At 39.9% G+C, this 23,638-nt stretch overlaps 1 protein-coding gene across 1 annotated transcript in view; it reads right to left on the reverse strand.

Moving 5' to 3' along the window:
* LOC149238219 (THUMP domain-containing protein) overlaps positions 1 to 11,838 on the reverse strand; it is a 109,711-nt gene extending 97,873 nt beyond the window's left edge. The window contains exons 1-2 of the mRNA XM_089372950.1: positions 11,588 to 11,838; positions 11,333 to 11,449 (exon numbers count right to left, since the gene is read on the reverse strand). Coding sequence (XP_089229076.1) covers positions 11,333 to 11,449; positions 11,588 to 11,671 — 201 coding nt within the window. The 5' untranslated portion in view covers positions 11,672 to 11,838. The remainder of the gene's footprint in view (positions 1 to 11,332; positions 11,450 to 11,587) is intronic.
* Positions 11,839 to 23,638: the final 11,800 nt, after the last annotated feature.

Here is a 23,638-nt window from a genome sequence, read left to right on the forward strand (position 1 = left end):
GACAGTGTCAAACTATTTGAGGGTTTGTCCTTTTCAACACAAACAGAAACAGTGCTTTTCCCTTCCATGCCAAGATGGGAAAGCTCAGCTAATCTTGATCTTTATGGATATGCAATAAGGGGGTGAAGATAATGAGGGTGTGTTAAATTTGGACAACTAGGTCCAAACTCCATGTTCTGATGCTCAGATTAAGAGGCTAATATTTTTGTTGGATTCCTCTTTCTGAGAAGTGTAAAATCCATATAAAAATAGTCTTAATCTGATGAGCAGAACTTATATTTTGAATTTATTATTCTTAATAAATTATATGTGCAAAGGTCAGCCAGTTTTGTAATGTAGGCTCACATGCCCAACAGATGTGTCACACACCCTCATTGATGGATATATATATACAAGAAAAGTTGGAGAGAATTTGAACACAACACAACTCACATCTTCCTCTCTCATCCTTAAAAGTACGAGCTACCTGGAGGACGAATTTCAGCCACACGTGGGAAGGACGAAGAGGATGTTTCTGCTGCTAGGGTTTCGCAGAAGTTTGACCAGCGTTGACTTTGGTCAACGCTTGGTGCAAACAAGCTAAAAACTTGTGGGAGGTTCGATTTTTGAAGGCCATACTACCTGGCACAAAAATCGAGGTCAAAGGGTTGACCGTTTTGCTGCTGCGTTGACTTTTAGCTTGCTGCCCCTGCGTTGACTTTTCGGGACAGCGTTGACTTTTGTAAAACTGACTTGGGTTGACTCATCTACTGGTTGGAGGGTTGTTGTGACACATGCTGGGCTGGCTGACCAAAGGAGACTTTGCTGGTTGAAGCATCCTGTTGACCGCCGAAACAATCACATACATTTTTCTTGTTTCTGATTTGTCTTCTGTAAGATCTGCTTATATGTTCTATCTGCATTTTGCTTATCTACTTGTATGATTGCTGTGAGAAAAGTGAAATTGCTCTTAGCATAGAACATCTACAAAACTTTACATGGTATCGGAGCTGAGGTGAAGACAAACTCTATCTATAGCAATCATCATCGAAGGAAATGGATTCCTCTAAGCTTGAATTCAGGGAGAATGACAAGCTGACTGGAAGTGATGACTTCCATGCCTGGAAGATGTTATTAGATCTCAAATTAGAAGATCATGATCTCCTAGATCATGTGACAGGGAAGATTCAAGAACCTCCATCAAATGCCTCTGCTGCTGTTAAACACATTCTTGAGTAGTCTCCTCCTCTCCACGTCTGGGATTTTGGTGAAGGTGAGAGATATCATGAATGATAGGCTGGTCACTAAAGTAATGCCCTCGCTGCTGTACGTTGCCCCAGCTGTAGATACCTAGCCACAGGTGATACCCTAGATGCAGTGATGCCCTAATCGCAGTAAGCAACAGGCTTATGAAGAAATATAAACGCAGTCAATGGGTCAATAAAACGTAGTCAACGAGACCTGTTCACGCAACAGAACTTTGCATTCCTCTCTGCCATTCTACGTAAACTTGGGATACATATATACGCTATACAGGTATGGCCATTCTACGTGAAGTTTGGATACATATACATGATATATATATATATATATATATATATATACGTCATACAAGTGTGACAATTATAGCCGCAGTTGAGGAATAATGAATCCGCAAGAAATGAAGGAGTCGCAGTAGGGTTTGACTGCACTTTGTTTCGGTTTTAGATACAGTTATGATCTCGGCTGTATGGAGCAGTATTGACTTCGATGAGGACACAACAGTGAGGCAAGTTCTGGGCTAAATACATTCTCAAATTGCAGGTGCAAATCTCGGATAGATGGACCAGAGAAGATCTCAGATGAGGATGCAGTTTTGGCATGAAGTCTGGGCTAATCATATTCACGGCCTAATAGAGATCACAGTGATCCTGAAGATACTGTCTCAGTCTCGGCATATAATCTCGTTGAAGAGAATTTCAATGATGACTGTGTCTACTGCAATCTAAGCAGTGACAATCAAATCAAGAGCTACAGTCTCGGTATACTCAAACGGAGCAGTGACGGATCAACTCTCTCGGATCAACGAAGGTCATCTTGAATATTATCTCTATTTCATATATATTACTGTCTCAGCATAACCAGATTAATGAAGTATGTTTAGGTGATGACATTGATTCTCGGCATCCCTGAAAAAGGAGATATATCATATCAATAGTCTCCATTGTATTCGGATCTAGTGATCTCGACATGAATATGATCTCAGAAGCAGTCACAATGACAAGGGTCACAAGAAGTAGTAACATGATTATTACAGTTTAAGTATAATGAAAGAAGCAGTACAGTGAAGTGTTGTCGTGGTCTTTATGGTGCAGAGATCCTAAGGGCAACCATTCTCAACAATAATACCATCCCTAACTTTGATGAGCTTCTGTCTAGATGTATGCAAGAAGAAACAAGGATGAAGGAATTTGATAATGAAAGAAATGCTGCCTATGTTGCTCATTCCCGAAAGAAGAACTCTGGTGGTTCCAAGGACAAAGGAAGGACTAAGACTCAAAAGAAGAAGGGTAAATGTTTCACCTGCCATAGGACTGGACACTATGCTAGAGAATGCCCCTTCCAGAAGAATTCTCCCGATAGTGACGACAACAACAACAACCGAAGGAATGGGAATCAAAGAAATGACAAATCCAAAGGAAAGAGGAAGGCTCACTTTGAAGGAAACCATCCACCTTCTAAAAGGACCAGAAATACCAGGTATGAGGAGTCTAATGTTGTTGATAAAAGAAATGAGTATATTCTAATATCTGCTCTCTCAGCTGCATCTCCGCCCGACACTATGGATGTCTGGCTAATCGATACTGGTGCCTCAAGACACATCACCGGATTCAAGGAAGCACTTTCTGACATGGTTGAAAGGGATACTAATCTAGAAATTATCCTTGGGGATAATGCCACTTATCCTGTGAAAGGGACCGGGACTGTGACCCTCCACTTGTCTCAAGGACAAGTCCTTCATCTACAAGATGTACTCTATGTACCCAAATTGAAGAAGAACCTTGTGTCTGTATCTGCCATGGAAGTCAAAGGATTCAATGTAACTTTCTCTGATGGAAAGGTACTCATGTGGAAGAAGAGCTTCAAGGAAGCTATCTCAATTGGTTTTAGAGTTAGTACACTCTACCAGGTTGGAGGGAGTCCGTTGGGAGCAATGACTTGTGATACTATCCGTTAAACCGAACTATGGCACCGAAGATTTGGACACCTTCATTACAAGGCTCTTCCCGAAGCAAGGAAGGTGGTGATAGGGATGCCTGATTTTGGAAATAATCATAAAGGTGTATGTAAGGGCTGTGCTGAAGGAAAACATACAAGGGGACCTTTCCCCTCAAGTGTCACAAAGACATCTGAGATATTGCAACTGGTCCATTCTGATCTTTCCGGTATGTTGCCTGTAACATCCCTGGGGGGATGTTCTTACTATATGACATTTACTGATGACTTCTCTCGCAAAACCTGGATATACTTCTTGAAGAAGAAGGATGAGGCTTTCATGTGGTTCTGTACCTTCAAAGCCTTGGTGGAAAATATGACCGGAAAGAAGATCAAGATTTTGAGGACTGACAATGGCACTGAATATGAGTCAAATGAGTTCAAAGACTTTTGCAGAGAAGCTGGCATTAAGAGGGAGACTACCACTGCATATACTCCTGAGCAGAATGGTGTTGCTGAACGCAAGAATAGGACTATTGTGGACGCTGCCCGTGCCATGCTATGTGACCAGGGTCTTCCAAAGTTTCTGTGGGGAGAAGCTGCAAATACTGCTGTGTACATTCAAAACCGATGCCCTCATTCCGCTTTGGACTCCAAAACTCCCGAAGAGGTTTTCTCTGGTAAGAAACCTGATGTCTCACATTTTAGAATTTTTGGATGTCATGTCTATTTTCATGTGCCGAAAGAAAAGAGAAGTAAGCTGGATGCTACTGGGAAGAAAGGAATGTTTGTGGGCTACAGTGAGACTTCTAAGGCATATAGAGTCTATGTACCTGGTCAAAGGGAAGTAGAGATAAGCCATGATGTCACTTCTGACGAAGATGCTTCCCTGAAGAAAGTAGTAGATCTTCCTAGATCTAAAGGAAAGCCTCTCATTCTAGTGCTGTATGTGGACGACCTCTTCCTGACAGGTGATGACCCTCTCATTCATCAATGTAAGAGGGAGCTTGCTGCTGAGTTCGAGATGAAAGACCGAGGACTGATGCACTATTTCCTAGGCCTGGAGGTCTGGCAGAGACCTAGAGAGATTTTCCTTTCTCAAGGAAAGTATATTGTGAAGCTTCTGGAAAGATTTGGGATGGTGGACTGTAAGTCCGTGTCGACACCAATGGAACTCAACTTTAAGAAGTTGAGTGGCAGCGCTGCAGGGCCTATCTTGACCAATCCTACTGAGTATCGTCAACTCATAGGAGCTTTGATGTTCTTAGTGAACACCCGTCCGGACATATGTTTTGCAGTGAATACTTTGAGTCAACAGATGGTTGAGCCTCATCATTTTCACTGGGTTGGTGCCAAGAATCTTTTGAGATATCTTCGGGGCACGATAAACCATGGGCTGAGATACACTGCCGGGAGTGTGATACTCCGGGGATATACTGATGTCGATTAGGCTGGCAGTGTGGTGGATCGTAAGAGCACATCTGGATGCTGTTTCAATCTTGGTTCTGCTTCGATCTCATGGATGAGCAGGAAGCAGAAGTCGGTGGCTTTGAGCACCGCGGAGGCCGAATACATTGCTGCTAGTATGGCCTGTTGTGAAGCAGTTTGGTTGAGGAAGCTCTTTAGTGAGCTGTTCCAACATGTGCTAGATACCACTGTAATACTCTGTGATAATCAGAGTGGGATTCGTATGACTGAGAATCCTGTGTTCCACGACCGATCCAAGCATATTGATATCAAGTACCACTTTATCCGGGATATGGTACAGCGAGGTGCCGTAAGGCTCGATCATATAGGAACTGATGAGCAGGTCGCGGATATTCTCACTAAGCCCCTGGGGAAGGTCAAGTTCCTAACCTTCCGTGAGAGTCTTGGTGTCGTGGAAAGACCCTATGATGTGGGTCCTGTTGGACGATGAGCTCTGGGAGCTCTGGGGGGCTTTGGGGATAGCTTCTCGGAGCTATAAGCACTCATAATGCTTCTGCCCCACCCTTGTGATTATTGAGCTGGTTCGCCACTCATTTAATCTGTGCCCCGTATGCATCCTACCCATTGAGTTCAGGGCTCATGGGAAGTACCTCTCATTTGGCCAATGAGGTGTGGAAAAGCTAGAGACTATTAGCAAAGACTGATGGACGCATCAGAGATTGCCGTACTCTCTATCTAGGATGGCATGGTCCAACCACTTGATCTGGGATCAAGATTTGTGAGGTCTGGGACCTCTGGACTGATTATGTCAGTCGGGGAATGATGTCTTTGTGACTGACCCACTTCTGTTCTGAAATAAAGAAGCCAGCAAAGCAAGTTTCGGCGGGATGACTCACAATGTTAATTGCACTAATAGATGGAGTTCTCCCTAGTTGAGAGGGAGTGTTAAATTTGGACAACTAGGTCCAAACTCCATGTTCTGATGCTCAGATTAAGAGGCTAATATTTTTGTTGGATTCCTCTTTCTGAGAGGTGTAAAATCCATATAAAAATAGTCTTAATCTGATGAGCAGAACTTATATTTTGAATTTATTATTCTTAATAAATTATATGTGCAAAGGTCAGCCAGTTTTGTAATGTAGGCTCACATGCCCAACAGATGTGTCACACACCCTCATTGATGGATATATATATACAGGAAAAGTTGGAGAGAATTTGAACACAACACAACTCACATCTTCCTCTCTCATCCTTAAAAGTACGAGCTACCTGGAGGACGAATTTCAGCCACACGTGGGAAGGACGAAGAGGATGTTTCTGCTGCTAGGGTTTCGCAGAAGTTTGACCAGCGTTGACTTTCATCAACGCTTAGTGCAAACAAGCTAAAAACTTGTGGGAGGTTCGATTTTTGAAGGCCATACTACCTGGCACAAAAATCGAGGTCAAAGGGTTGACCGTTTTGCTGCTGCATTGACTTTTAGCTTGCTGCCCCTGTGTTGACTTTTCAGGACAGCGTTGACTTTTGTAAAACTGACTTGGGTTGACTCATCTACTGGTTGGAGGGTTGTTGTGACACATGCTGGGCTGGCTGACCAAAGGAGACTTTGCTGGTTGAAGCATCCTGTTGACCGCCGAAACAATCACATACATTTTTCTTGTTTCTGATTTGTCTTCTGTAAGATCTGCTTATATGTTCTATCTGCATTTTGCTTATCTACTTGTATGATTGCTGTGAGAAAAGTAAAATTGCTCTTAGCATAGAACATCTACAAAACTTTACAGGGTGGTATCATGGCTGCTTTACAGGGAGTTGAGGTTGGATATGAAGTGATGACAAATGATGACCTCCTAGGTGATGCATTTCCTTTAGCTCAGCAAACCAATACACATTAGGTTTGTCGTATGGCACTTGGGAGTAGATTCCCATCCAAATTCTCATTTTCAGGAATCTCAGAAAGTTTCATTGGACAAAGCACACCTGCAGATCCTAAGGCAGCGGTACTATTATGACATGGAAGCATTTCAGATTAGAAGAAAAGATCTTTGGATGTTTTCAGTGGCGAAGCACTAAAAGATTTCATCCCAAACTTTCACATGAAGCCAACGGTCTTATATTTCACAGTTGGGATGATCCATATGTTGCTCACACACATGGTGACCCTCTTAAATAAAAATATGCTCATATGAACTTGGTTGATTTATTTTTTAGGACAAGAGGATGAAATCAGAATTGACAATGTAGACAACCATGAGTTGTTGAAGGTGGTTACAGGAATGTTGGTTGGCTTGTCGGACAAGGATGGCACTCTGTACTCAAAGAATCAAGGGAAGTACAAGAATCTGACATTTACATACTCCATTTGGAACAAATATTTTGTTGAATACAAAACTGTGGAATAAGTTCTCCCTGTGGCAAACTTTTTTTACCCATTACAACCCTAGAGTCAGTCCTCCAACAGCAATGGATGTTTCCACTCAAAAAATAATTTGGGTAGGGGTTAGAGTAAACTATTACAGTTCTATGCACTCTTGGATTGAACACTCCTATGGTAAATAATTTTGGCAAATTTTGGAAGACGTTTCTTGATGTACAGGTACCTTGTTCCATGACCAACCAACATTGATGGAGACTCCAACTCACAAGTACTGGAATTTCAACATTGCCCTGTATTGTATGATGATCAAACACAAAGGAAAAGGAAACTATATTTTTCCATTCTTCATAGTGCTAAGTGTACAGGTCATTCTTGCGATGAGATTCTGTGGTTCTCATGTGCTCCCATGAAGGGAACATGTCCCCAAATAGGAGCCAGATGTGACCCTGAAGCTACTTTTGAAGGAAGAGATGTACAAGTAAAAGAAGAGCATTGATGTCATTGGATTTTTAAGATTGATTGACAAACTACAACATTCAGCATCTGCATAACCAGATCAACTTACAAATCACTGAAACATGCATAAAAGTGTATTATCTTCTTGAGAAAGAGTACATACAATTGGCAACAGATCATTCAGGGTACTCTAAAAAAAGGTCAAGTTGCATCTATGAAAAACTGGTAACCCCTGTGCTGCAAGGTCTGTCCAGTCTCATTGGGACTACGCCATCCCATCTCCTGTACTAATTCATGCTCCTGGATATTTAGGTGGTGTAATAAATCCTCATTCCATTGTGAGGTTACATCAGTTAAGTTTTCGTTCTAGAACCATATAATCTCTATCTCAAGAGAATATGAAGAAATGGAAGAAGCAGAACATGATGTTGACCAAGTATGGTATGAAAAGGAAGAAGTGGGAACTATGCTAGAAGGTGACTCCTCATCATTGTTTATTAGGGTGCAAACAATGCAGAGTCACAAGACAACCAGCTAATGAAATCTAGAGCAGTCTGAGGAACAGAGGTGAAAACAGAATTTGAAGATGAAGATGAAAACAGGGTTATTCTTCTTGTTCATGATACGAAGTCTCCATTGCCGGATGGACATGTTGTGTTCACAAAACAGACAGGGCCTATTACGCCAACCAGCCATACACACACACACAAATGTGTGTGTGTGTGTATGATATATATAGCCATAGGTGTGTGTGTGTGTGATATATAGCCATAGGTGTGTGGACAGCATTAAGGGCCAACCTGTGTAACACTCAGGGCCAATCATTTTCTTATTTTTTGGGGGATTTACTTTTCATTACTGAAAAATCCACATGGCAGTTTGGAAATGGTGTCACCCTTACACGTTGCTGGTTAGAGGCTTGTTTACTTGTTTGCTCAATTGCTGGAGGAGATCTACCATTTGGAGGATGAGCATTTAATATTGATCCTCACAAGTCCACACATGGAGAGTTTCACTGGCATGTTTTGGATACTTCATGAATGCATTTCTTGATAGGTTTTTGAATGCTGCACGCCCACCTTGGGAGGAGAGTTTAAAAGGTTGCCAGCACAACCTATCCTTAGACCTCCTTCAAAAGACTTGGGATTGTATCTGCATAGTTTGAGGAAGATGCAAGTCTTTGGAATGACCTTTGAACGCTGGAGTGCCCACTTAGAAGCCCCACACATATTTGAAAGTGTTTCTTGCAGAAGTGTTTACCCTTGAAGGGCCTTTGGAGGATGGATGCTACACATTGAAGCCCTTTGTTTCAAATGTTTATGGAGGTATCCCTCTCTTTGGGGGCTATTTGGTGTAGATTATTGCACATGTGGCATGAAAAAAGCCCAATTTTTATATATTTTAGACTAGTTAATGTTGAAGAAAGTGTAACTAGGTTTGGTATTCATAATGACACATTCCAATGTAAACGATGTAAATTGTATCTAGCAAAATATTTTGTAAATTTGAGTCATGGGTTACATGCTCAAAATTTGTTTGAGTAGCTCTCATTATGAGCTCTAGGCTAGGTGATAGGTTTGTGTCATTGATGTAAATATTTACACTTGAAAATGTGTAATGTATGACTCCAAGATCAAGGGCAGAATCATGTGAAAAGTCTCCTCCAAGTTCAAGAACAAATGGCTAGCAAAAGTCTCCTCCAAGCGAAGATAAAAGAGGCAATATATTTTCGGGCTAAATATATATTTATGTAACCATTCATGTCAGCTATATATCATTATGTAAGTCAGCCTAAACTCAAGATATGTCGGACTAATGAGTTGCCCTTAAGACTATAAATAAGGGTCTCTCATCTTCTATTCGAACACACAATCATAAGATCAATTCGGTCTCAATCCATGTGAAGAAGACTGTCTAAGGGTGCGAGGTAAGGGTGAAGATCAAGGAGCCGCAGGTCATCAAGAAAGAAGTCAATTCTGTTATCTATAGCCACAGGGAATACCTCCACACGTGCGAAGCTAGGGCATCTTTCTATCTGCCCTCTTTGTCAAGAAAAATATTTGGTCTTGGATCTATTTGAAGGGCAGTGACAAGTAGAGCAAAGGTTTAGGAGGGCTGGAAGAGCCCTAAACCTCCCTCATGTGCGAAGGTGCAGGTCATCATTACTCATTAGGGCTGCAGTACAGTCCTATGTCATCTTCATGATAAGAGTTGATTTGAGACCAAAAGAATTCGTTTGTTGGCCTCGAAGGAAGCTCCTAGCATAGCGAAGCAAGGAGGAGGTTACTAGACCAAGAAGCTCACTCACACGTGGGAAGATAGAGACCTCTTCAGGTCTGCTGTAAGGGCTATTGATCAGTCCATATCTAGGAAGTAGATCACCTTGTTTCAAGTCTAGCATTGAGGACAACAGCTGGGAAAGTATACTATTTTGGACAAGTGGAGTTTGAAGGAAGGAGGAAGGGAGAAGGAAGCTGATCCACAAGTTGCAGATCTGATCCATGATGCAGCAAATCAGAGGACAGCAGTAATAGAAGATTCTAGCCTTGATCTTGGAGTCAATTTGGTCAAAGGGTCTTTGTATTGGTCTTAGAAATTTTGTCAAGTGAAGATTCTATATGAAGAATTACCGTGGGTATTCCTCTCAGGTTTGGAGAGGTTTTTGCCCTGGCTTCTGCCTATATCTTGTGTTACTGTTCTTTTGTTTATTATGCATGATAGTTGGTTGATGAAGTTAACACTCATACATATATGAAAATTCTTGTTTGAATAAGGAAAAGATACAAATACTTCACAAGCAGTTATCTAAGAAAGAGAAAACATTAACATCTCAAGCCCTTTAGATTTCTCAACAGTTAATTGGTGAAGAGGGTGTTTTGCTCCTTCATAGGCTAGAATAAGAGATTTTACTTTTTTTTAAATGGTATTTTAATTAGAAAAAAGTTGAGCATCTCCTATAAAGAGAGATGCACTTCCTCGTTATTTTCTCGTGGAAGGATTGAGGGGAGATATCCCTTAGCTGGTTCTGAAATTTCTATTGCTTGTCTTATTTTCTAAAAGACTATGGAAAGATGACTAGAGTGACCTCTTGTGGAAATGGTTTTGTGGATGATCTTGCAACTTCTATGAGTTTTCATGGCGAGGGTTGATGGATGATCTTGATTTTATGTGTAAGTGGTCTCTCTAACATTGTTGGATTTGTTCATGGATGATTATTAGGTGTAATTGTACTTTTCTTCATAGATAAATCCCTTCTTGAAAAACCCAAGGAAAAATTTTGGTGGAGAGTCTTCACCTGAATTTCTTGGATCTTGTAAGAAAAGTACCTCATCCCTAATCCCAGATTTAAAATATGATAAGAAAAGTTTGACATGCCTAATCAATGATTTCGGTTTGAGTGAAGGGTACATTTTTTTCTAACTGTCAATTCCATACCCTCATACGGGATAGAATTTAATGAAAATGCTACAACCCTACCAACCATGAAAACCTTTATCTTCCCTGTGCAGGTATCCCAAAACATGCAGTCTAACCAATAGAGTTCCGGATGAACAGAAACTACTCAACACTAGAACTTGTACACAACTCCTAATTAACAAAACACCAAGATTAACAGAAGTCTTCAATACCAAGACAACATAAAACACTGCACCTGCTCATTCAATACTAAAGACGACAACATTAACCCACATGTCCAAATCATATATATGCGTGGCTTAGCAGTAAGAAAACAATAGTGATTTCAAACATATATATGCAGTAAAGCCTCCAGGCCCGTACAGCGATTAAAAAAAAGAATAACCTTTTTTTTCCGGGATAAAGAATGCGAGAAACTTTAAAGCCAGCATGCATGCAATAAACTCTGAATAATCTTCTTGAGACATAAGCAGAGCAGATACCTTATCAAACAAGTTGATGGCCTCATTTCTGGCCTGGCTCTCCCTTCCACCGTCGCAGGTGATAAAAAAACCCTCGACCCCGGGGCGCACCGCATAGTGGCCTTTCTTTACAGGTCTCTGCAAAATAATGATAGTAATAATGAAGATGGTCAGCCATGAAAATTCCGCGATCATGTAACACTCCTGAGTATACCCATTTCAGTAATATTGAGAATGTGAACAGAGTAGAGAATTGTAGAAATATGAGACGTGTACATTGTATGGTAAATAGTGGCCTCTTCGCTTCTTGCTGTTGGTGTTCTTGTTGCCGGTTCGAGTGTTAGCCCCCTCGGATGCCATAGCTGACCCCCAAACTTTTCCACACGGAGGAAAATATCTTCCACTGGTTGGTCGCGAGTATTTATCCGTTGGGGAGCTTTGGTACACAGTGAGAATATCTTCCGCTGGCTGTTCGAGAGTATTTATCTGTTGGTGGAATTTTGCCAAAATTGGTTGCTAAGTAGCAGGACCTCTATTTTGCTCGGGAGATCAGTTAGTAAATATAATAATTACATAATCACTTATAAATATGATTATTTTAATTAAATTATAAAATAAAATATTAATTTTTGTTGGCTTCAAAATGTTAACGATTAAGTTCGTAGCAAATAAACATAAATTACCCTACCAGACAGAACACCGGATAGTTACATTAGTCACAAATCGGAAGATTTTATTTTTAAGATTTTATTTTTATTTTTATTTTTTTCGGGGGAGGAAAATGAATCTTTAAAAGAGCTTTTAGTAACATAAAAATGGAAGGGTGTATGCCACTATACATAATGGAGCTTTTAAGAACAATAAAATGGTGATACATAAAGAGAATTTTTCAATGATTATTAAGGTATAAGGAAATAGAGCACCATTATGTATAGTGGTATTTTCATGTGTCAGTATTATAATTTAAATAGAGGTATGAAACCATCGATTCAAATGAACACGAAACAGCTTATGTGTTAGCAAAGCAATTATTCAAAGACAAAAATATAAGTGTACATTGTTAGGATGAGAATTTAACCTTGAACCTTGGTGGTGGTTTGCTACTAAGAAATAGAAGTGAAGGCCTCCACCTCAACTCTATCTCCAAAATCGCAATTATCATCTTTGCCCTTGACCTTGGCTTGTTGCCCCTCAAGTCCATACCATGCATAAATCTAAACCCATAAATAGCCATATTGAGGCTTCAAAATGTTAATGCTTCTATTTGTTTTAAATGGGGATTCTTGTCTTGCTATTAGTCACATGTGTGTTGTTATGTCGATGCTACTCCAGTGGGTGACATTGTCGATGATGTTTTCTTACTTCCAACTTAAAAATTGCAATCCTCAATCATGACAAATAGGTTGTAGATAGATATGTCACACCTAATCTGCATCAAATGCTTGGATAAACATGTAGCCATTTAAGGCCCCTGATTTATTAAATCTAACCTATCTGATCCATCCATTTCCATTCAATGCTCCATGGCGTGTCAAACATAAAATGGCCATGACCATGAATGATTACATCAACATGCAAATAAAGAGAAGACTAATGAAATAGTATCCACCATAGAAGGTCATAAGAGTAGTGAGCCCAATGAAGTCCCTAAATTATGAAGAAAACAATAGTAATGGAGAAAAGCTTAGGCCCAAATTAGATGGAACCTCAATGCAATGGAAGAGAGCATTGAAATGAATGTATGTCAATTGTTTGGAAGTTGTAATTAGTACACATGAATTCAACAAGAATTTCTAAAGGCTCTCAAGCCTTCGACGATGGTTGAGCATGGAAAGAAGATGTTAATCAAAGATGTTTATGATCCTAGTAAATGATTGTTGAACTACCAAAGATTTAAAAAGAGAGGCAAACAACTTCCTTGCCTACAAAGGCACACTATAGAGGGGTGTAGAGGCATCCATGGGGGGGATTCATAACATATTTTCATCTTAACAAGAAGCATGGATGGGGCTTGGAATGTTTGAGACAATAGAAGAAGTGGCATAGAAGATTAAAGGAGCTTGTACCTTTCTCAACTTTTTCCAAACATGGTGGCAACAACCCTCTCACAAGAACTCAAAACCAACTATGTCAACATCCTTGCTTTCAACTTTCTAACCCTTTAACAGGTCAAATGATGGTACATCAATGTATAGGAAAAGGCCCAACAAATTGTTTTTAGAAACATTTCAAGTATCTCCAAAACAAATTAATTTGCAAAGGTATGAATTGGATGGGTGCATAATCAAAGTATGAGTTTGTTTGGCCCGTGAATTGTAAGAAGATGGGTGGATGGTTTTAAAACCTTAGAGTTAAATGTTTTAAATGTTTTAAATGTTTTAAAACACTAGATCTTGTCAACATACATGAATGAGCTTTCTATATTAGATTCATTGAGTATCATGTCCAGTAAATTGCTACGAACTAGAGTTTGTATGAAATGGTTGAGAATTAAATGCTCTAGAACCCCAACTCATGTCAACATATAGGAAGTGGGTTTGTATATATGGGAAACTTACAAATTCATGTGTGGCATTAACGAAACGTGCTACATGCAATGGGGGGTTGAAGCTTTAATCATATTATGATGATAACATGTCATATTTGTATATGAGACCCCTGAAGTTATGAAATAACAATTGCATTATTTTTTCTTAATACAATTGCAGAATTTTAAAGAAATCGGTGCATTTTAGTTTTTCTATGGAGCATAAAACATCTTATGTTGTCCTGATAAACTAATGCATTTATTATTCAAATGATGGTTATTTATATGTACTATCATTAGATGGTTCGCAAAATTAATTGCTTCTATTGTGAACAATTTTTTAAAACCTATTTTTGTGGGCCTTTTACAATGTGTTATTTTGACAAAAGAGTTGGCATGGCTCCAGTAAAAAAATTAGAATTATGACACACACTTGAATAGGTAGCAGTTCTTTTATTTTAATTTTATTCCTTATGTTTTGACAACTATGCGTTGGCTACATCATTATGCAATGCCTTTCTCTCAAGCATACGTACAAAGAAAGTTGAAAAAAAAACCATTATCCAATACTTGTGCCTGTAAAATAATTCTGAGTATGATAGAATCCAAGTCAAGGGACAATTTGCTAGTAATATTTGATTAGTTATATATATAGTTATAAAATCAAATAATTTTTTCTAAATCTTTTTATAGAATCAGTTAATTGTATATACTTATCAAATCAATTAATTTTTCTTGTTACGTTATTATAATATCAATTAGTAGTATTAAGCCCCGAGGGTTAGCTCAATTGGTCAAGTTCTCATCGCTAAAGCCTCCGGCTAATGGGCGGTCACATGGTCAATTCTCGTTGACCCTCTTGAGGTTAGGCTTTGCTAATAAGCCGATAGGATGTGATCCCTTCATGTGGATCTACCCAAATATTTCCTCACAAAAAAATATCGTCAATCAATTGGATTTAAGTATTGGTTTTAGTTGTAATGCTAGTTGTTTAAAAAATATATATGAATAACATTTATAATTAAAATTAGTGTTTCATTAAATTAGATTGCTTATGCTTAATGCATTCAAATTAATACATTATGCTCAATAGATTGTTGTTTGTCAATTAATTATATTGTTAATTAACTAAATGCCTTTGATAGTATTGCTAAAGGTTATTAAAAATGTATAAGAAATGTTCTCCCTGCTTAATAGAGTTAGAGTTAGAACTTTTGACATTGTTGTTATTTCCTTTCCTATATTTTTTTTACATTCTTGTGTGATTGGAAATGTTTTCATAGGGAACCTCTGTATTGGCAATGCTTGTTTGTAAATGGATTTAGTGAAATAGATGTTGTCTATAGTCTAATGTTTCATTAATTGTGATCTGATAGTTACCTTACGAAATCAAGGTTATGCACTGATGCAAAAAAAATGTTTGTTTTCAACAAATAGCACTTCAACGCAATTGCAGTTTTATAGATGGCTTAAATGTTGTATATACAAATTTAGTTGTTGATTTTTCCTTCCACTTGATTTTCTTTTGGTGTGTTGTGTTTTGTGCAAATATTGATCATGTGCAACAATCCTTATGGCATATTATTGCTTTTCTCTCATCACAAGTGCAACTACTTTTCCCCTTTTGTTTGAGGAAGGGAGAGAGCATTATCACATTCCAAATAGTCAATTGTATTGGCGTTTAAATTTTGTTGCTATTGTCTCCGCTTGTTTTCAAAAAATCATAGTCCAAAACCTTCTTTCAATAAAACAAAATTTACAACAAAACAACTCACCAATGTAGTATAATAGAATCTAGGATATGGAAACAAAAAATGCATTTGCATTGAGTGAGCCAAATATGCAACAAATTGATTTGGTGCTTTCTAGTTTTAATCTATATCGGTTGAAACACTTCCACTTCTATCCAAGAGATTGTTTATTTGGTTCACTTGTTGTTCTTTTACATTTTCGATATAGCTCGACGAAAATACAAGAAGGCATAGTTAATCACTTCCAATATTGTTTGCATTACAAAGATGGTTCGACTATTTCTTCAATACAAAGTGAGCTAGTTCCCATCTATTTGCAAAGTCTTCACAATGTTGATAAAGTTGAAGCATATTTGCAAGGATTGTCTACTCCTCCTTATATTACACAAGGTTCATCTACAATTAGCTTATAGGGAGATGATTTTTTCATAAAATGGTTTTTCAAGTGTTTGTCAATGCCTGTGAACATTCATAGATGTTGTCACTTTGAACCATTGCTATTGTATCAATCAACAAGAATTGCACCAATGATTGTTAGGCCAATTTCTATCTATTATTGTCCATATCATTGTCTATCCAAATACTTTGACGTGTTTTCTATTAAACATTCGTTGTTTGAATAAGGTTTTTTAGTTAATGGCAAATTTGCAACATGGTTTGACACATGTTTTATGAGAAATACAATTGCATGGAATTTTTACAATTGTTATGTTTCTAATGACATTAGAGCAATAAGATATTTGAAAATATGTTTATATATTGAATTCATTCAAGAAGAAAATGGCATTGTCAATTGGAAAGCATACATTTTTAATTTGGCAATGCCATATGAAAGTGGGCATGTAGAGGTACAATAATTTTCAATCCAATGGTTGTCAAAAATGCTCGAAATCAATATATGCATTTGGTTTGTCGAAACAAAGAGCATATCTAAAATATTTCATCCATCAAGTGTTGTAAACAATGTACTATACCTAATACATTTTCTGTATCTTCAACACATGGGCATTACCATTTGCTTTCACAAATTGGCAATATGAACAACAATAGATGTTGTTATTCTAGTCCTGCAATTGTTGCATGTAGACAAGTTACAAAAAACTTCAATAAAAGCCTGTTGTGGTAAAAACACAACCCCCCATTATTTGAAGTGAACAAGTAAAAAATGGGGACCCTTTCTATAAATTTTTGGCTAAACGCCTTTTAGGATTTTTATTTAATTGATTATCCTACGCTTTTGTTAATTTTTCATTTTCTTTGGATTCTTGTTTTGATTGCTTTGTTAAAATCGATTTTTTATAAGCTTCCCATTGACGCTTGTTTCGCCTCATTTGGTCAACTGGTTCATAAATGGCATTCCTTTGAAGTCTCATCATTTATCTAGCCTGGGTTAAAAATGCATAAAATGTACAATATTACATTTTGTAAATAAATTAGCTCAATAATTCATTTATTGTAAATATAAACCTCTAGTTAATTTTTACTAACATTTTTCATTTTTTTACTTATACAGCCAAATCATGAAGCAACGGGATTTTAGCAATTTACTCCAATATTTCAAACAAATTACTAATCTCAAAAAATCATAATTTCGAAGTGGCTGTAATTTATTTTTTCATATCATTTATCTAGCCTGGGTTAAAAATGCATAAAATGTACAATATTGCATTTTGTAAATAAATTAGCTCAATAATTCATTTATTGTAAATATTCACTTCTAGTTAATTTTTACTAACATTTTTCATTTTTTTACTTATACAGCCAAATCATGAAGCAACGGGATTTTAGCAATTTACTCCAATATTTCAAACAAATTACTAATATCGAAAAATCATAATTTCGAAGTGGCTGTAATTTATTTTTTCATTTAGTTTCAAAATAGTTGTAGTTTAGACTACCAGGATCAGGATTTTTTGATTTAACCTCGAAGGAAATCGACTGAGTGGAGCGACCCTGCGCACGCCCTGTGCAGCCCCGGATCTCCCCTCAGCATCCCTGCACTGCATGCAGTGGCTGGCCCCCGTGCAGCAGATCGGTCTGCTCATCTGCCTCAGGACCGGTTCGATGTCTGACCTCGAGCTCCTGCACGCCTGATCATTCTCGGCCTCCCTGCGTTGCATGCAGTGGTTGGCCTCGTGGATCGCCCAGCGCATCAGATCGGACTCGCATCCAGGTTCAAGAGCCTCTGCATGCTGCGGTTAATGGATGCTGTCGGGCTCTGACCCCCCAACTTTCTCAATGGAGGGGTTGGGCTCCCCTCAGTCCCCGCCGAGATCGCCAGCTGAGGCCTTCTCCCAGCTCCTGGCTGGCCTCCCAAAGAAGAGGACTTCAGAGGCAGCGAAGTTTGTTAAAAAATTAGATGAAATCCCGGTGATCTCCCTTCCTCCTGAAACCCCAATCCAAGTCGCATTGTCGTTAGCTGATCGGGCTCTCATCGGCCAGTTTACGGGTTTATGGCCATCTCCAAAGTCCACCGAGAGCTGGGTTAACAGAAATTGGGTGCCGCTTATCAAAGAAAATGTCACCTCATACTTTCTGGGAAGGGGATTTTTCCTGTTCGAATTCACATCTAAAGAAGACAAGGAGCTGATCTTCCAAAAGGGCCCCTACTTCATGGGTCCCTAGGGATCGTACCTAAACAACTGGACTCCGGACTTTGATCCGACAGTCGACGTGCCCAAAGCAGTCCCGGTATGGGTCAGGCTCCCAAATCTCCCGGTTCACTGTTGGAACTGGGATTCATTGAGACATATTGGCAATGCCCTGGGGAAATTCATAGACCGAGCTAACAACAAAGATCAATATGACTGCGCCAGGATTTGCGTAGAGGTGGATCTGGAGGAAGGGTTACCGGAGGCCATTACCTTAAAGGTCAGAAGTTGGACGCACCTTCAGAAATTGGATTATGAACAGTTGCCCTTCAAATGTCGGAAATGCCATGTCTATGGGCATTTTGCCAGAGATTGCCCTTCCAACAATGAGACAACGCAAGGGAAGGAGGATGGATCGAACCAAGTCAAGAGATCCAAAGCTCACCCAAAAACTCAGAAACAGGGAGGCCCTTCTGGCAAAGGGAACCATAAGAATTCTACTCACCAGATTCCAACCAAGGCTGCGTCGGAAAACAAATTCGACCCTCTGAGCTCGCAAACAGAGGGCACCCAGGCGATCGAGATCCAAAAAGAAACAGAAATGGTCCAGGAGACTGAAGGCCATAATTCAGCTCCTCCAGAAAAAGGTAACCCCGCTCCCTCCATCAAGATCCCAACGGAAAGAATCTAGTAGGGGAGGAAGAAGAACCTGAAACAGAAGAATCAGAAGAGGAAGGGGAAATAGGTGAGTCTCAAACCTCAGTAAGAAGATCTACCAGAGGACGGAAAACGGACAAAGAAAAAAGGGAACAGGAAACCTACAGAGAAAAACTACAGGGCAGCCAACCAACATTGGAAAAACTGTTGGCACCAAAGTCAAAGATGTTGAAAAGTCAGATCCAAGGCTCCAAGGGAGCCCATCAGAAACACAAATAATGAAGATTATCTCCTGGAACTGCAGAGGTATGGGGAGCAAAACTAAGGAAGAAGCAATCGGAAATTTAATCAGAACAGAAACCCCAGACATCCTTCTGGTCCAGGAGACAAAGCTGGAAGACACTGTCTTCATCCAAGCAAGTAAGAAAATCTGGTATAAAAGTGAAGCAAGAGCAATCTCTGCCCGAGGTGCCTCGGGAGGAATTGCCACTGTATGGAATATGAGTAAATTTGCAGTCATATTCGAGGTCAGAAATACCCACTGGTTACTGCTGAAAATGCAGAATTTAGTCACCAAGGAAATTTTTTGTCTTTTTAATGTTTACTCTCCAATAATCGCTGGGGAAAAAAAATGTTTTGGGATTCCATAAGACAACAAGCTGACTTGGTAAACATGGAGAATATCATAATAGCTGGAGATCTCAATCTCACTCTTCATTCTTTCGAAAAAAGGGGAGGCAGCATAGTACGAGATCCAGCAAGGGAATGGGCGGAGGACATCTTACAGGATTGGGACATGCTGGATATCAAACCCTCTTCCGGTAAGTATTCTTGGTCTAATAAAAGATTAGGCCCAGGCCATATAGCTGCCAGGCTAGATAGATTCTTTATTCAAAGTTCCTTTTTGCTGCTAGGACTAGAACCTCGAATGCTCATTCTTCCTAATAGCATTTCGGACCACAAGCCCATTAAGCTTGAGCTTCTAGCCCATCTGGACCTGGGCCCTATCCCTTTCCGCTTCAGCCCGCTTTGGATTAAGGAGCCAACCTTTATGCAAATTGTCAAGGACAGTTGGAACCAGGCGGTCAAAGGCTCGCCTTTCTATATATGGGAAGAAAAGCTCAGAAGATTAAAAGGGGATCTCAAAAGATGGGCAAAAACACTGTCTAATCCGACCACAGAAAGAAAATCCTTGAAAATCTTGCTGGATTCCCACCAAAAGAGCATGGAGAAGGGCACTATTACTAAGGAGGTGATTGAACAGGAATCTCATTTGCAGCAAAGCTATCACAAGGCCTGCCTAGCTGAAGAAGAATTCTGGAGGCTGAAATCCCGCAATCTCTGGCTCAAAGCTGGGGATAGGAATACTGCCTTTTTTCACAAACAAACCCTGGTAAGGAAATGCCATAACTCTATTTCTGAGATCAAAGCAGATAATGTTATTCATAAAGATTTTGAATATATAAAGAAAACAACGTATTTACACTTCCAAAGCTTGTATAGTGAGGACAAGGATCCGAATCAAAACTCAGATCTGCTAGATGTTGTACCCTCTTTAATAAATCAGCAAACAAAGGAATCTCTTGAGGCCAAAATCACCAAAGAGGAAGTGGAAAAAGCCCTTTTTGATATGGATCCGGACAAGGCCCCGGGGCCGGATGGCTTCACAGCTAGATTTCTTCAAGTCTGCTGGCCGATTATAGAAAAGGACTTGCTCAGAATGGTGCAAAAATCTCAGAATACTTAGAAGATAGGAGGCAACACAAATTCTGCTTTCTTAGCCCTTATTCCCAAGGAAAAAGGAGCCAACACCTTTTAGAAGATTTCGCCCGATCTCTCTTTGTAACATTGGGTACAAATTAATTACCAGAATAATAGCAAATCGATTGAAGCCCATTCTTCCCAAAATAATCCCTGAGAATCAAGGAGGCTTCATCCAAGGAACGCAGATCGTGGATAATTACCTTCTCGTCCAAGAGGCAATTCACTCAAGTCTTCGTCGAAAAGAGAAAGGTATGGCAATCAAACTCGACTTAGCCAATGCATTTGATAGAGTAAATCATAGTTTTTTGTTAAATGTTATGAATAAATTCGGGTTTGGAGAAAAGTTCATCAAATGGATCTGGGCATGCATCTCGGAGCCATGGATTGCCCCATTAGTGAATGGAAGAGCCACGGATTTCTTCAAAGCTTCGAGAGGACTAAGGCAGGGGTGCCCTCTATCCCCTCTGCTTTTTGTCATCCAAGCTTCCGTCCTCAGTTTCCTGCTAAACAAAAGAATGCAAGATCAAGATATCAACGGACTGTGCATCGCAAGAGGGGCAAAAAATATAAACCATGCACTGTTCGCGGACGACACACTACTCCTGGGCCCTGCCACGCTCTCCTCTGCATCAAAATTCAAAGGGGTTTTAGATGAACTCAGCAAAGCTACAGGTTGTGCTGTAAATAAGAGCAAATGTCATATATACAGTTGGAACATTACACCAAGGGCGATGTTTGATATCTCTAGATGCTTGGGCTTTGCAACCTCTTCTTCCTGGGCATTGTTCAAATACTTGGGACTACCTGTGCACCTCAAAAAACTATCATGTAAAGACTGGCTTCCACAGTTGGAAAAATTCAAATAAAAAATCCAAGCCTGGGGCTACACTTGGTTAAACACTGCTGGGAAATCAGTATTAATCAAATCAGTGCTACACAGTCTCCCTCTATTCCAGTTCACTACCCTCCTTGCTCCGGTAACTATCATCAAAAAAATGGAAGAATTCATCAGGAGATTCTTCTAGCAGGGAGGAAAAAATAATGGAAAAAAAATTCCTTTAATCAACTGGGAGATCATAACCAAGCCGCTGTGTGAGGGGGGTTTAAAATTCAAAAAACTCTGCCAACAGAACGTGGCAATGGCAGCAAAGATCCTTTGGAAAATCACTGCACCCAACCCGGGATGGGCTCAAATTGCAATCTGGAAGAAATACTTCAGGGGCCCCCGCACCAGGTGTCTAGAAAACGCCATCCAAATGCCCAATTCGACCTTTCTGAAGCTCCACGCAAAAGCTGCTCATCTAATAACTGATCACTCATTCTGGATTCCAGGTAGCGGAAAAAAGATTAAGATCTGGAGCGATCGTATAATGAATCAAGAGCCGATCGAAACCAGAGTCAACCTGAACGCGTTGCGTAGCTGGATGGACAGCAACTCTCTGCGCACGATGTGGGATATTTCCAAGTGGCACAATGGCTCCAGGGCAGGCTGGATTCAATTCAACGGACCGATGCAGTTGGCAAAAGAATGGGACATGATCCTCGACTGTCTCCATGGAATGGCGCCCATCAATAGGAGAACAAAAGACCAGAAGGGATGGGGCACGATGCTCAAAGGTTATACAGTTGATCAGGGATACAACAAACTAAATGAGATTCCTTACGCACCACCTGATCCAGCTCCATGGCGCGGCGTTTGGGGTATTCCATCTCTGCCGAAGATAGATTTCTTCGCATGGCAGCTCTGCCACACCAAAATACTCACATTCGATATCCTTCAGAAAAAAGGAATTAACGGACCCTCCATCTGCCAGCTTTGCAGAGAAAGCGCTGAGACATCGGCTCATTTGTTCCTTGAGTGTTCTTACTCCAAGCAAGTCTGGTCCTCCCTCAGCCGACATCCAAGTCTCAAGCTTCCCGGCACCATGGCAGACCTCTTCTCTACCTGGGCACTCAATTATCCATGTCCTGCCCCTAAAAACCAGGTTATCAGAACAGCGTGGGCAATTCTCCCCAAGATCACAAGCTGGCAGATCTGGCTTGAGCGTAACAAAAGAACTTTCAGGGATACAAAGCACAATCATAGGATTCTGGAAAATAAAATTAAATGTCAAATTAAGGAATGCTTGGCGGATACTAAAGATGACTCTAATTTGAGTCAGCAGGACATTGCTTGGGCATTGACTCTCGGCCTCCAAGTCCGGCCAACAGACAAAAACATTCCTACTATTAAACACTGGCAGCTAAGGAAATCTGAAAATGATATGCAAAGCTGGATCAAAATGCAAGAGAGACATTCCCTCTTTTTTGATGGGGCAGCAAAGAGTAACCCGGGCAAAGCGGGAGCAGGAGGAATCGTTCTAAATCCATCAGGAGAAAAAGTCCAGTCCTTTGCCTGGGGCCTTGGCTATGCCTCCAGCATCCAAGCGGAGGCTTTAGCCCTCCTCCAAGGTCTCCAAAGCCTCAAAGAATTAAACATAAAAGATGCCAATATTATAGGAGACTCCCAGATCATCATCAACTCCATGGTTTCCAATTCCCCAGTCTTGGATCTCAAGTTAGCAAGAATGATAACCAGAATTAAAGGATTGGAAAGCCACTTTCAGAACTTGAGATATTATCATGTGCTGCGAATTCATAACAAAGAGGCGGACAGCGAAGCCAATAAAGTTGTCCTCCTTCCTGTCGGAACTAAGTTGAAGGACGGAAAAGAAACTTGGGAACCAATCCCATAATCTGATCTTTGCCATGTTTTATTGCTGGTTATTAAACAAATTTGTCTGCATCTTCAAGTGGGGGAAAATGACTGATTTGGAATTCATGGACTCTTTAGCAATTAGGAATTCTGCAAGCTTCAATTGTACTCTTAGTCTCTGCAAAAAGCAGCAACAAGGCAATGAGCTTCCCATTGTAACAGTTCTATCGGCATTCAGGCCAAGATGAATATAATCAACCCATAACCGTTACTGTTAAAAAAAAAAAAATAGTTGTAGTTTAATTTTCATTTTTATTAAAAATTACCGTAGTTTATAAAATA

The sequence above is a fragment of the Pinus tabuliformis genome, chromosome 8 (genome assembly GCF_031772625.1).
Source record: "Pinus tabuliformis cultivar Carrire ecotype Pingquan chromosome 8, CPIR1, whole genome shotgun sequence".
NCBI lineage: Eukaryota > Viridiplantae > Streptophyta > Pinopsida > Pinales > Pinaceae > Pinus > Pinus tabuliformis.